This window comes from Acomys russatus, chromosome 4 (assembly GCF_903995435.1).
Source record: "Acomys russatus chromosome 4, mAcoRus1.1, whole genome shotgun sequence".
Classification (NCBI taxonomy): Eukaryota; Metazoa; Chordata; class Mammalia; order Rodentia; family Muridae; genus Acomys; species Acomys russatus.
In genome coordinates this window covers 42839376-42853055 of record NC_067140.1, presented here as the reverse complement: position 1 = coordinate 42853055, position 13680 = coordinate 42839376, and the positions used below count along the sequence as shown (strand labels likewise).

Sequence of the window (13680 nt, the reverse complement as noted above, 5' to 3'; positions counted from 1 at the left end):
GGAGGAGAAGGAGGAGGAGGAGGAGGAGGAGGAGGAGGAAGAAGAAGAAGAAGAAGAAGAAGAAGAAGAAGAAGAAGAAGAAGAAGGAGAAGAGGAAGGAAGGAAGGAAGGAAGGACCACAATGCAACCTCAGCTTCCTGCCAACCCGTGAGAACCTCAGCAATCAGGTCCTGATTTAAAAAACAAAAAACAAACTAACAAAGCCAACAACAGAACGACCAGCTATGCAGGGCATTGAGCAGACCAGCCTCAAATACAGACCAGCCCTGTCCATTGAAGTGCTGTTAGACAGGAACATACCCGGGACTATATCCACCCACTCCTACCATCACCGCAGCAGTTCCCTGAGCCCATTTGTCCCCTTCATAACCACTCCAGGCTCTTAAAACCTCCTCTCTGCATCACCTCTGAGTGTCACCACAGAGTCCACACAGAAGTCTCTGCAGTGTTGGAACAGCACTGCAAATCCAAAGCCCTGCACAGCTCCACAGAACGTTATAAAACCTTAGCATCTCACAATTTAACTCTGGCAGAGGCGACCAACACATTGCACTCTGTGTGTGTGTGTGTGTGTGTGTGTGTGTGTGTGTGTAGAATAAAAAAAGAACCAGAAAGACAAATTTGTAGCTAGTGAACCCCAATCCGTGCCTCCACAGCAGGCATAGGGTTGGAATCCCCTCATCACATTGAGGTCTGCTTGCCCCAAGTGGTGTGCAGAGCCTGGAATCTTCCCACTCGCCACTACCCTCTTTACTTCCACTGCCGAACTTCGCCCTCCCTCCTCAGCCTAGGACACAAATATTAATAGAAACCCAAACCAGAAAAAGAAAAAGACCACATCACAGTGTCACCTGTCCTTCCTCCAACTCTTGTCTCTCCCAGCCTCACCCCCATTGTCTAAGAGACTAGAGCTGGGAAAGGAGCGCCTCCCTGAATTACCCTCCTAGGAAACCACAGGAATACAAATAAAGCCAATCCCCCCTTTCCACTTCCTCAGACATCTCCAACCTGCAGCCCAGTGTCTAGACAGAAGCCCTCTCAGGAGATGTGGTTCTCAGCGCTTCTCTTCTCTCCTCTCTTCTCCTCTCTCTTCTCCTTGGAGCCTCCTGATAAATTGACTCCAGGAGCCTGTGCTTCTTAGCAATAAATAAGCTCCAAATATAGAAGAGGGGGGAAATATGATGAGCCTCTCTGACATTTGTCTTTAAAATAAAACTAGCTGCACGTCAAGTTTGAGCTTAATTTCTGGAAATAGGCGGAAGTCGCTCCGGATCATGCATGGAAGGCTAATTGAAAAGATCAGTCGGGGCGCTTGTGGCAGCCTTGTCACTTTGTGACAGTGCTCCGCTCCGGGAAATTGCATCGTCACGACAAACGGGACCGTGATAAAACGACCCTTTCCGTCCCTATTTGTAGATCACGCAGACGAGAATGAACTGCACTCACATCCCCTTCGAGGGGAGCTGCGTTTTCAGGGTAGCCTGAGGCTTGAGGTTGGAGGGGGGCTATAGCTCACCGAGGGAGGGCGGGGCCTCAATTCGATGAGAAGTGACAGGCGTTTAGGGATCTCGGCTCCGGCCGTCCTGGCCAAGTGCAAGAGGGCACATTGCACATTGCAGGAGACAGTTGCTTCTCCAAGAGGACAAGGCCTACCCTGCGCTTCCGGTTTCTCTCCTAAATTTTCTTTACCGTCTACCCTGGCTTTCTAAATCTCATTTACCATGCAAGTATGGAGGCGCTTCTCTGGGCAAAAGAAACCTTCCCAGAAAAGGCAAGGCCGTCCCAGAGAAATCAAGAGAAACTCGCCAAGCAAAGCCAGGATAATTCCCAGTCTACAGATGCCCTAGCGACCATAGACCTTCCTCGTCCTCTCTTACACAAATAGCGTGTCCAGCACCTCCACAGCCGCAGCCCGCATGTGCTGGTCTGAGAGACATAGGGCCAGAGCGCCTCTGCCAGCATCGAAATGGCAGCGAGGAAACATAGCTCTAAATTCCCCTTTAGAGGTTAAGCCTCAATCATTGTGTCCCTTCCCTAGGGACTGCTGGCGTTCTCGCCCAGTGGCGATGATTATGCGCCTAGAATTCGACCGCAAAGCTTCTAATACGAAAACATATGGTGTCAATTTGGATGCTCCGCGCCTCGCGCACACCCGGGAACCAGCGGCACAAAGCCTACAGGCCAACCCGCGACCTGTGCGCGCCCCTATGGGCCTGCCAGCCAGGCCATAGCAGAGCGGCAAGCACTCGTGGCTGAGCGCCTCGGCCCACCTGAAAACCTAAGGCTAGTGAGTCTGAGCTCCAGGGTTCAGGTCTAAATGGGTTCTGCACAAATGCGGCTGCAAAGCTCACACCTTGGCTCCCTTTTCTGAGCTTAGCGCAATCCTGTGGCATCAGTGGGGGTGGGGTGGGAGCGTGGGGGGCTACCAGCTGCTCCAGAACACGGATCCCAGCTGCTTGGGAGTCCTAAGTCTGTGCAGTTCCACAACCTCAGGTTTCTAGAAGACTTAGGCCTCTCCACACTCCCAAGCATAGCTGTAGCCTTAATTAAGCCTGTGTAGATTCCCCATCCTTAACCCGGCCTAGTTTCCCAGGCTACCAGGACTGTCTTTTAGGCTTAACTCTACTATTACATACCAGCAGCCACTGGCTGAGCAGAACGCTTGAGGCCCGATGGGCCTGTGCAAAGGTAAGAAGAGAGGCACAAAGGCTTTCAAACCAAAGGCACCACGAGCCTGAATTAACCTGGACGCAGGCAGTTGTACTTGCTCGTATAAGGTTTTTCCAATTCCCTACCCGCACAGAGTCCACTCTCTTCCCAGACCCAGTAATCCCTGCTTTCTAAACGGTGTGTTCTTCGCTTTCTATCAGGGTACAGGCCCTGGGTGTTCTATTCTCCTTCCCTACTAGGCCTGTAGCTAGGATAAGGAGGGGAGGAGCTGGCCTGCGATTGACTAGGGGAGGGGAACCCCCCCACCCCCCACCCCTCACCCCTCTGGGTCGAGGAAGACGTTCAGCCTTGGCCAAACCCGAAGGGGCCTCCTTCTCTTCTCAGGAGAAGCCTTTGCCCCGCCCTGCTCGGCCCAGCCCCTCTCTCTGGGGTCAGAGCCCGGGCAGGGGCGGGGAGGGGGTATGAGTTACAAGATTTGGGGGTGGGGGTGGGGTTTCTTTACCACAGCTTCAAAAACTCGGGCGAGTAGTTTTGAAGGGCCCCAGCCTCTGCCCTTCAGGAGTATAGCAAAGCAAACTCCTCCCTGCCCTCCCTCGCGGGCTACTTGGCGCTCACCCAGTGCCGCCGGAATAGGTCCCAGGCCTCCTCCCTCATGCCCGGTGGCTTGGACTCTGCAGGGCCCAAGACTCTGTGGGCTCCCCTAACCAACCGATCTGCATGCCTCCAGCCCAAAAGTCCAGCGAAAGACCTGAGACACTTACTGTTTCTGCATGCTGGCGCTGGCTGGCGGCCTCCGGATCCCACGGGGCTCGAATACGGGGCTCTGTTAGCAAGAAAATCGTAGTTAATCCTGGGCTTTGCACAGGTAGGCCTGTATTCTCCTACTGAGGAAGACCTGGTGCCTGGACTGGAGAATCCTCCTTTTCTTAGAAATTGAGTTACTCAACCGCTTGGGGCGATCTGAGGGTCACCTAGCTCTGCCCTCCTGTGCATGCAAAGTGTAATTTATGAGCTGCGAATAAAAAAATCTAACATTTACAATCCATTTCTCCAAATATTTTCATAGCTAGCCTTTTAATCAGAAGAAACAATGACCCAGTTTTATTTTGGTTTGGTTTGGTTTCTTTTCTCCCATATGAACTATGGTTTTTAAAACACTCAGATTTTGAAGCCCAAAACAGCCCCATAGAACTTGCCTGGAAACTGGGATATATGTCCAGTCTTAGAATAGAAGGTCTCACACATCTGCTCCTCCCTAGTTAAAGTCTTCTGCCTAAGACAAAACAGAAGGAAAAAAAGATGTGTCAAATTGGCCCCAAAGCATAGGTTGACTGGTTGTCTGAGGCCCACTCTGAACTCAACCTGAATCCAGGGCCAGATCCTCTGCCTAGAAACGCCAAACCCAACTCACACTTCCAGTGACCTCTCCCATAGAAATCCACATCCTCTGGAAATGCTGCTTTGCCTAGGCTTGGGGAAATGGGGAATCTGGAGTTGAGAGTCTCACTTTGGGAAACTAACAAGTACCAGGGAGACAGGAGGAGAAACAGAGCTGGGGAGGCAACTAACACTGCCTTCAGGGGGAGAACAGGAGTGAAGGTCTTGTTGGGGTCTGAGGGCTTGGGTTAGAAAGTCTGGGTGAGCCTCAGCACAAGTTCTTTCCCTTCCTAAGGAACTTTAGCACCTCACTTGTCCAAATATCCCTAGAACCAAGATCTGTAATTCCTCCTTTATCCTTAATCACCACCACCTAACGCACACAAACCCAAAAGAGCTTTCTAGTTGGAGCTGTGTCATCAGTCTCTCAGTTCTTTGGGCACTGCGAAAGTGGTGAGCCCAACTTTTTTACCTTAAACCTCATTTGTTGTAATTAACTTTGCTTCTGGTGTTTGGTTCTTCCTCTCTTTTCCTGTACTGTGACACATGCTGTCTACCTCGCCTCACTGCTTTAAAAAGTACAAACAGGAGGGGGTGAACACGGTCAACAAAGTCTACCGACACCAAACAATGGCTTCTATTCTGTGCCTCTCCCCAAACCCAAAGAGCAAAGCCGAGACTCTCAAAGCAGCAACACCAGCCAGGTCCAAGCAAAAGAACCAACAGCTCTCCACCTCTCAAAGAGAAAAGAGGGACTCTTATCACTGTGAGTCTTATCACAGCTCTCCTCAACGCTTTCAGTCCACCTGCCCTCCCTACCTTCCCTCAAAAAGGGGGTTCTTGAAAGAAAGGTGAAAAAAAAAAAGAAGTAAAGTAATTTCTTGTTATAAATATCTGGAGGTAATTGTGTTACTGGTGTGAGTTGTTAGGGGCTGTGAAAAGATACAAGGGCACCGTGGGGAGCTCAATTGGGAAGGGAGAGTTACAATAAAGATCCCATTCAGGAGGTTTGCCCAGGAAAAAAAGGGGGGTGTAAAATAATTAAATAGTCACAGCATCAATTTTTTTTTTTTACTTTTAAGAAATCATTCTTTTTCCTGTTTTTGGTTGTGAGGACAATTAATTTTGTCACCCTGCAAAGAATTCCAAGAAATACAAATTTCTCCTCAAGACCTTTTATGATCTAACTTTTAAATAACTGAGAGGCAGCTTAAAAAAAAAAAAGTCCAGGATGAAGACTTTTTTCTCAGTGTCTGATTATGACTGGACATAGCAGAGGGCTTCTATGGTGTTCTAAAGCCTTCCTTCTGTCTCTAGCTTAGTTCCTGAATCTATGATCATGTCATGAGCAGAAACCGCACCCAGAACAAAATGTCCATTCTACCTATACATAGGACTCAAGCTTGCAAAAGGTAGGAGATGCGTTGGGGGGGGGGAGGCAAAAGGTAGGAGATGCGTTGGGGGGGGCGGGTGTAGAATTCTGTTTGGAACAGTAAAACTTCCTGAGCTCCTCTCTAACCACCTTTTACACAGACTAATGTTACAGGCTGGGACCTCTGTGATGCCATTTTAGAAAATTGTCTCGCTGATCCCAGTAAGAGCTGGCTGATTACTTTCCCAAGCAACTGGGAAGGTGATAGCACTTCAGGTTCCGGTTTTGCTTGGTTCCCACCCTCCTCCCCTCTAAGAAGCTATCTAATTACCTAAGTAATCTTTAATACTCAGTGTAAAAGCACCCTGGGAAGCTGGGCACACCCTGCCCCCGGAAGCAGTCCTGTTCTTAGAGAAGCTAGACCTCTCTGCCTCATCCCAAACCCTCAGCCTAGGCTAGGGCTTTGTATTGCCTTGGAGGGCTTATAAGACCGGCTTCGGGAATGAAGGAGTCGCCCGAAATCTCCAAGGCCACAAGGTCCTAGTCCACAAGTCCACTGAACCTCTGTCCTCTCTACTCCCAGCCCTGAACACAAGTCAGAGCTCTCAAACTATGCCATTGTTTTAATTATTTAAATTTCAACACCCACCCCACTCCACCAACCCATGTTCCTTAGCTGAAGTGTTCGGAGAAACTTGGTCTCTTTCCTCCAGATAGTTGTCCTAGAAATTAGCAATTAGGGTGACAAAAGTTTACTCTCCAGGGCCAAATGATAACAACTCATCAATTGCCTTCTAACATATGCAAAGATCACCAGTAGCCCCCCTCCCCCTGTCAGTGGCAACAATTATTCTTTCTCTTCGGTAAACTTACTAGGCTTTCACTTGATTTTCTGCTCCTGTCTTTCTCATCCCTTCCCAAGTTCGAGTTTAACATCCAAAATGGAGAGAAAGGGAACACTGAACATTTACTTTGTTTTTAAACTTTCCAGAAAGCTCATTAATGAAAGGCCAGGATTTTTTTGCACTCGAAAAAGAAAGCATTTCCACTTGAAATTCAACTCCATTTCCCTCAATTACACTTGCTAAAATTCGAGGCTATTATGCCAGCAGGGAGACTGAGGAAACCTACCCCGGGAAAGAGGCAACAACTTTCTGAACTTTGAAAAGCCACTTTTCCTCCTGGGGTCTTAGAATCCAAAAGCTCTCGAATTACTCAGACTAATTAGCTGGGAGCGGACGTGATCCGACCAGAGGGAAAGCCAGTGCTTTTATATAGATTTTTTTTTCTTTAGGCCACACAAAGAAAAAAAAAATCAGTACACTCGAAAGGGGGGCATCAAATCACCTTTCCAGTTTGAAACTTGTTGAAATGGAAACATCGGGTACATCTTGGTCAATGGGAGACATGAGAAAATACCCACCAAGAGTCGGAGGTGGGAGTCCACTGGACAGGGAACACCCCAACTTTCGCAAGATAGAGTTGTGAAAAGCCTGGAGAGCCCGAGCGTTTGTTTCCAAGTCCGAGCTCCGCCCTTGAGTGAGACTGAAGGCGAAGGCCCTGGGGGCTGGATGGAAGCTGGCAGTCCTTGGGATAGGCTAGCTCGGAGCTCCCTCGGAGAGCGCACCCGACCGCCTCGGCCTAGTGGCTTCCCTTCACGGCTCGCGCCCGCTCCGGGTTTCTTGTAGCCTCTAGCGCGCGGCTGCGGTGCCCAGCGAGTCGGCTCCGCCGGCCCGGGGCGCGATGACCCTTTGGCGCTGGAGTGCCTCGGGCAGTTCTGTGCCCCGGAGGATCTTGCACAAAGCCGGAGCGCGGGCTGGCGGGAGGCGGCGCAGAGAGTAGGCTGGTTGGGCGCTCTTTGCGCGCTTGGTCGGCCCTGGCTGGACAAAAGCATCGCCGGTGGTTGCTCTCCGCGGCCTGGGGCACGGCGGAGCCTCTTCGTCCTTTCCCGCTGACCGCGAGCCTTTGGAGACGCTGCAGCGGAGAGCCACGGTTTGCAGGGACTCCAGCAGCCTAGCTGATATCCCAGAGCTCCAGCCGCACTTGCGCTGGTGCAGAGCCAGGCGCCCGCCCGGAGCTCTGCGCTGCTGCGGCTCGCGGACCGTCGCCCTCCAACGCGGGCTTTCGCTGGAAGTAGAAAGTTTGGGCTCCTGCACGGAAACTTCTCCGGCCCAACTCTCCCGGCGTAGCAGTGGGGGAGGGGACCGGCAAGAGGGGAGGAAAAGGAAGGAGAGACCTGCCAGGATATTGAAATATAATGAAATCGAGAAGAAAGAAGCGGACTCACCTTTAAGAGGCATCCTCTCTCTTGTCGTTGTCAAAGCTCCTGTCAAGAGTTTTGTTTAGTTGGGCTTTTTTGTTGTTGTTGTTGTTTGTTTGTTTGGTTTGGTTTGGTTTTCCCCCCTGTTGTTGCTTAAAGACCACAACGGTTTGTAATGATGGTATTTTAAAAGAGTTGCTCGTGAGAGTTTTCTCCACGGACGCTGCTGGGTTGGTGTATAAGAGCAATTCTCAGATCCCTGGGAAGAAGACAGAGATTGACAATAAAATGGGCTGTCAGCGGCTGGAGAGTGAGAGATAAAGCGTGTGGGTGAGGGAAGTGGCTGCAGCCAGCACACCTATGCTGATTGGTGATGGCTCAAGTGTGTTAATGTGTGTGTGCCGGCGCCCGGCCTCGCCTCCACCGCTCCTCACTGGCCCATTAGCGAAGCCTGACCTCTGTCATCATCCTCCAGCAAAACACTTCCTCCTGCGCCTGAACCAGAGCGGGAAATGAGGCCGAGCCACGGTTCGCTTTTCAAACCCACTAATCACTCCGCAACATGCAAATGCACCGCTCGCTCCCACACAAAATATTGCTTTATGCAAAGCAGCGCCGGGGCCTCGCGCCAGCCGATTGGATGCTCCCTTTCCCTGCTTGGTGCAATTGGTCGGTTTGTTTGAATATGAATACACTTGTTTTCGGCTCTGCCGGTGGGTCCGGGCTTCTCTCTCTCCGCCGCTGGGCCCCCGCTCCCAAGCTCTGGCGCTCTCCTAGGTCTCCGGCTCCACGCGCTTCGGCAGCCAGCGCTGCAGCCGAGAACTTGATCAGTCTAATGGAGGCTTCTGGGCTAGAAGTCATGCTGCCCCCGTAACCCCAAACTGGGATAGGGGCTCCCAGCCTGTGAAGGTAGCAAGTTTACTCATCTCTACGAGGTCCTTTCTTGCCAATGTACAGTGGCCTGCCTGTCCTCCCCGGTCCACCATAACCTCCCACCCCTAGCCTATGCCGGCTTTGGCCCCAGGACACAAAGTACAGCGGAGGCGGCTCCACCTAACCTTTAGGAGCAGAGAAAAGAGGCGAGAGTGTCCCTGGATCCCAGCAGCCCCACTCCGGCGACGGTGGCACAACGATGCCTAGGCCTGAAGAGGGCCTCCAGGCCGAGAACTCAGCGAGGCCCGCGGTCGCCTCAGCACAGGCCTCCGGAGCCTGCCCAATTCCGCACCCAACTCCCGCACCCCTGACCTTTTCTTCTCTCCTTTCTGCTTTCCGAAGCCACCATGCTCAGCGGAGCGGACGCACTGCCCCAGTCTGGAGAGGCCCAAGTAAACACGCCACTTACTTTGTGTACAGAGGATTCTTGTGAAAAGCTCTGAAGAGTCCTCACCAAACACTCTCCAACTTCTCCCACGTGCCATTTGTTGACTAAGCGCGCCTGCCTTTCCAGGCCATCGAAAGGAGGGGAAGAGAAGTGGGGAGGGGAAGTAGCTGAAGCCTGAAAGTGGGGGTGGGGTTTGACCAATGCTGGGAGAGATCCTGCGAGTGTGTGTTCCCTCCGGCTTTCTTGGTAAGTCCACCTGTGTCGTTGTGAGGCACCAGTTACCTGTGTGTGGTGCCTCTGTATACCCGCCAAGACTCCCTTCTCTTGGGTCAGCTCAGTCCACGGAGGCAAGTCCCCTTCAACTGTTGCCAGAAAACCGGCGAGAGGAAAGTAAGTAAATGGCTTTTCCCTTCTGACCACACACCAGAAGTCCATTTGTTGAATGCCGGACATTAGGCTACACCTCAGTACACTCCAAAGACGTCCCTCGGAGACTGTAGCTTAGGTGACACGGGAGCAGGCGACTGCCTTGTCCTGCCGCTGTCCGGAGCTTTCTCGCAGCCTGAAGGCCTTGGAGTTCAGAAGCAGAAGGCCGGCGATCCGGAACACACTCAGAACCCAGCACAAGGGAGTGAGATTAGAAAAGCTGAGGCAAGGAGACTGCAAGCCACCACCGAGGTCTTCAATTGTTTTGACTTAGGGAAAGACGCGGAAGCCAGCGTCCAGCAGTAGTCTGCGCTCACCCAGCTGATCTCTGGCAGGCCGCTGCTGAATCCCCTTGGGAGTTGGAATCAGATGGACCCTGCAGGCTGCCTCTGAGCCCGCTATGGGGCATCCTACTCTAGTGCCTGCCTGGGACTCAGCCATTCAGTACCAAGGAGCCTTAACAGAGTTCCGAGCACAGAAGAGGCTTCCCTTTACCCAAGTCGGAGGTGGGTTCACACAACCCGCTCATCTCCTCAGTTTGGGGAAGATGACTGGCTGGCCTCCTTTCCGAGGATGAGGATGGAGGGCAGTGGGTCGGTTCTGGAAGGAAACTTTGGTCAGAGGCTAAGGAGGTGACGCCACTGCCTAGTAGGCGGCCTCCAGTGAGACGTTTCGTAGGACCGGGACTTTCAGAGGATCCCAGTAAGTCCGGCCTGGAATCCGGGTTCCAGATGAGAGGAGACTGCATTCGCCTTTTTTCCCTCTTTACTTCTCAAGCAAGCATTAAAGAAAGCACGATGAACAGGGGGAGGAATGTCCAGTGACTGTCCCAACTGGAGGGGTGAATATCATTTTTACAACCTCTCAATTAGCAACCCCGTGGATTAGCACCCTCTTAAGCTTTGCCTTAGAAAGAGGCAGCCATAATCTTGTTGCTATTTCCCCCCAGGGCACTGGCTCTTTCAATCAGCTCCTTCTCCCACCCACAACCCCCACCTCACCTCAGAGAAAAGTTTTAACAACAACAACAACAAAAAAAAAAATCAGAAGAGGCTAGGAGCCTGGAGTGAATGCCGCTGACGTCATTGGGTGGGGATGGGGGGGGGGTGTCCGAGTAGAACTCTTGGAAACTGCACAAACAAGAAATAGAAAGGACTTGGCTGCGTCTGGTGTGTCAATATTTGGGGAGGGGAGCTGAGGAACAGAAAGAGGCAGAGTTTCTGAAGTTTAAGGAGGGGTGAGAGCCAGACTCTATTCATTCTCTCTCTCTCTCTCTCTCTCTCTCTCTCTCTCTCTCTCTCTCTCTCTCTCTCTCCCTGCCCACCCCCCTCTGCCTCTCCCTTTCTCTCTCTCTGGGTTAGTCTCAAAGAGCACGGGAGACCTGTACTGCCCTTGGTGGATCCTCCTTTCTGCCAAGCACCTGCCGAGACCTGGGAGGAAGAAAGCTAAAACCAAGGTGCAAGGAGTCCATACAATTAAGACAACACTTAGGTCGCCATTTTAACTGCGGCTTCCAACACGTCGGAGGCCCATGCTCTTGTCCTCCAGCTCGGAGAGATAAGCTGGCAAAGTTGCTCTCTAGTTGTTTTTATTTATTTATTTATTGTTTTTTTTTTTTTTTGGTTGGTTTGTTTTCCCCGCCTTTCACCAACACTCTTTGCTACCCTACCTCCCATGGCACCCTCTGGCGCAGGTGGGTATGTGTGTGTGTGTCGGGGGGAGATCTCTTTTCTGCTAGCAGGAATGTTCCCACAGGGGCCAGGCCTTGGACCCACCGGGTAACCAAAAGCTGTTGGTGTGGAGGGAGTGGCGCTGGGAGCACCGTAGTTTGCCAGACTGTGTTCAGAACCTCTCTAGCCAATATTGAGGCATAAGTGTGAGGCTTCCTAAAAATCTTACTCCCCCCCCCAAAAAAATAATAATAATAAAAAAAATCTTACTCCCAATAGTCACTAGTATTTGCCTGTGCCCACAGCCTCACGTCTCCGTTCCGAGAGCGGCCCCTGGCGAGGCAAAGAAGTGCCCAGCTCTGGGGTGGGGGGGGGCGGGCTGTGAGAGGCGGGGAGAGAACGTGTTTTTGCCTCTCAGTTTCGGAACCACCAGTATTCCACTTTGTGTTCCGAGACACCTCCGAACTCCGGTTCGACTGGCGCAAGCTAAGGTGCGGTGCTGGCACACTGGGAAGGGTGAAGAAGCATTTCTTTGTAGGAGGAAAGTCTCAACAAACACCTGAGACCCTTTACAGAATCCCAAATGTGTCTCTTTCTGCAGGCCCTGGAAAGTGGGTTTCATGGATTGCAGGAATGGCAAACAGGTTAAAAGGTCACACAAAACAAAACAAAACAACCCCCCCCCCAAATAAGCAACAAAAACCAAAACATAAAAACAAAAACAAAACAAACAAACAAGGCCTTCCACCCTACCTACCCAGTTCCTGCTACCTCCCTGGCTTGGGTCTTTCTCTATCTGCTTTCCCCGGCAACCTGCCGGAATACTGCTCACTGGCTAGCCTTGCCAAGCCCAGAGCAGAGGAGAGAACGCCCAGCGGCGCCTCCAAGCTGTGACCAAGCTTGGCTGGAAAAAGCCACGGTGCTCTCTTCTTTCCTTGCCTCCTGCCAAATGGTTAGTGCACTTGGGTGTTCTCGGGGCTCTCTTCCTCTTCTACTAATATTGGGCAGTATCTTTTCCCCCTCATTTTCCATCAACCCCTACCCCCAAAATGCTTAAAACTAGCATTGTCCGGATGGGTGTCCAAGCAAAGAGATTTATTGCAGGAGGCCAGTTTGCTCTTAAGTCTGCCTTCACCCTTCTTCCAATGGTTGTCTTGATAGAGACTAGGTTCAAAGTCCTTAAAGCGTGGGAAACTCTGAAATCTCATCGTTTGGGGATTTTTGCAGATAGAGTGTCTAGAAAAGGTCTCTTTCCATTCCTCCACCCCTGGACATCGCTTTAAGTCACCTTTTCCTCTAACTTCTGTACTAAAGAGGTAAGAGTTCAGCTTTAAATGAACGGCTAGCTAAGTCCATCTAAGCACCCCCCCCCCCAAGAACGAGTCTAACCAGCTGCCTGGTGTAAAGGCCAGGGACTGACTCCTACAATTTGTTTTGTCCAGGAGCTAGAAACATACAGGCCTGGAGTTTGGGATTTTGAGACTGTGAGGGACAGAGCAAATGTCAGAGTTGGCTCACACCAGCAGCCGGAATCGAACTAAGCGTATCCTGACAGGCTTTTAAAATGACATTGATTGGGACAATCTGTTCCCAACCCCTGTAAGAGCTAATCTTCCTGTTAATCAAGGCACTAAGGGGCTCAGTGTGACTTTTATTGGTGACTGGAGAACAGAGGCAGCAGTAGCAAAGGATCAAAAGCCGGGGTCCCAGATATTTTGTCAGCTCACACTCTTCCCAAAAAATGTATTTTCAATTAGAGAACAATTTGGTGCTTTCCCAGCCCAGTCTCCACAGATGGTGACTTAAGAGCTTGACTAGCAAGGACAAAACTATGGAGGTTGATAGTCAGGGACAGAGGGATGAGGGATTAAGTGCTGGTTGCTTCAACGGAGAGATCCAGGCTCCACCTGGGGGAATATGGAAACCCTGTACTCAAGGCCCTGAAGCCAGATTCCTCACAAAAAGAAAAAGAATGCAAAGTAGAGCAACAAATAATACCACAAATCCTGGCGCCCAGCCCACCCTTCTAGATCTGGCCACCGCTTCAGGCAGAAGTGGGGTCTGGTCCATGCGCCGCTGCCAGTACACCAGAAAGTTCTCATGTGGAGATGGACAGTGACAGTCCCCCCCCCCCTTCATCTCCCCATTTTCTGCCAGGAGAGAAGCTGGATTCTCTTTGATTTTCCTTTCGAAGTCTACAATAAATAAAATCCTGGGCACTGAAGAAATTTGAACACTAAATCCTCCGATAATTCAAATGATACGAAGTCTAAGGGGAAAAATAGACAGGCCAATCCCATTTACTCTCTGATCAAGAAGGGCATCTGAGTGAGACCGCAGCGGAGGAGGTCCCTGGCTCGCCCCAGGCGCGGGGCGAGGACTCTGGTCAGAGGTGATTATGTCACCGCGTTTTCTCGCCATGACAGCCGAATAAACACAATCTCCAATAAACATCTCTAATGAGGGAGGAGGCCCGAGGATGGCTGGGTTTGATTTATGACTGGAGGGGAAGGTCCACTTCCTACCGCGAACCGGGCAACCTGCTCGTGGCTCAGCTCTGGGAAAAGGAATTCGCGAAGAATAG

The 13680-nt window shown here is 51.3% G+C and overlaps 1 protein-coding gene across 1 annotated transcript; it reads right to left on the bottom strand.

Moving 5' to 3' along the window:
* Window positions 1-3040: 3040 nt before the first annotated feature.
* On the bottom strand, window positions 3041-8540 carry LOC127188407 (uncharacterized). Its single transcript, XM_051144874.1, has 4 exons — window positions 8373-8540; window positions 6843-7655; window positions 3867-3943; window positions 3041-3493 (listed from the first exon to the last, which is right to left on the bottom strand). Exons 1-3 carry the CDS (start codon window positions 8538-8540, stop codon window positions 3926-3928), a joined length of 999 nt encoding a protein of 332 aa, XP_051000831.1. The 3' UTR covers window positions 3041-3493; window positions 3867-3925.
* Between the last annotated feature and the right edge of the window lie 5140 nt (window positions 8541-13680).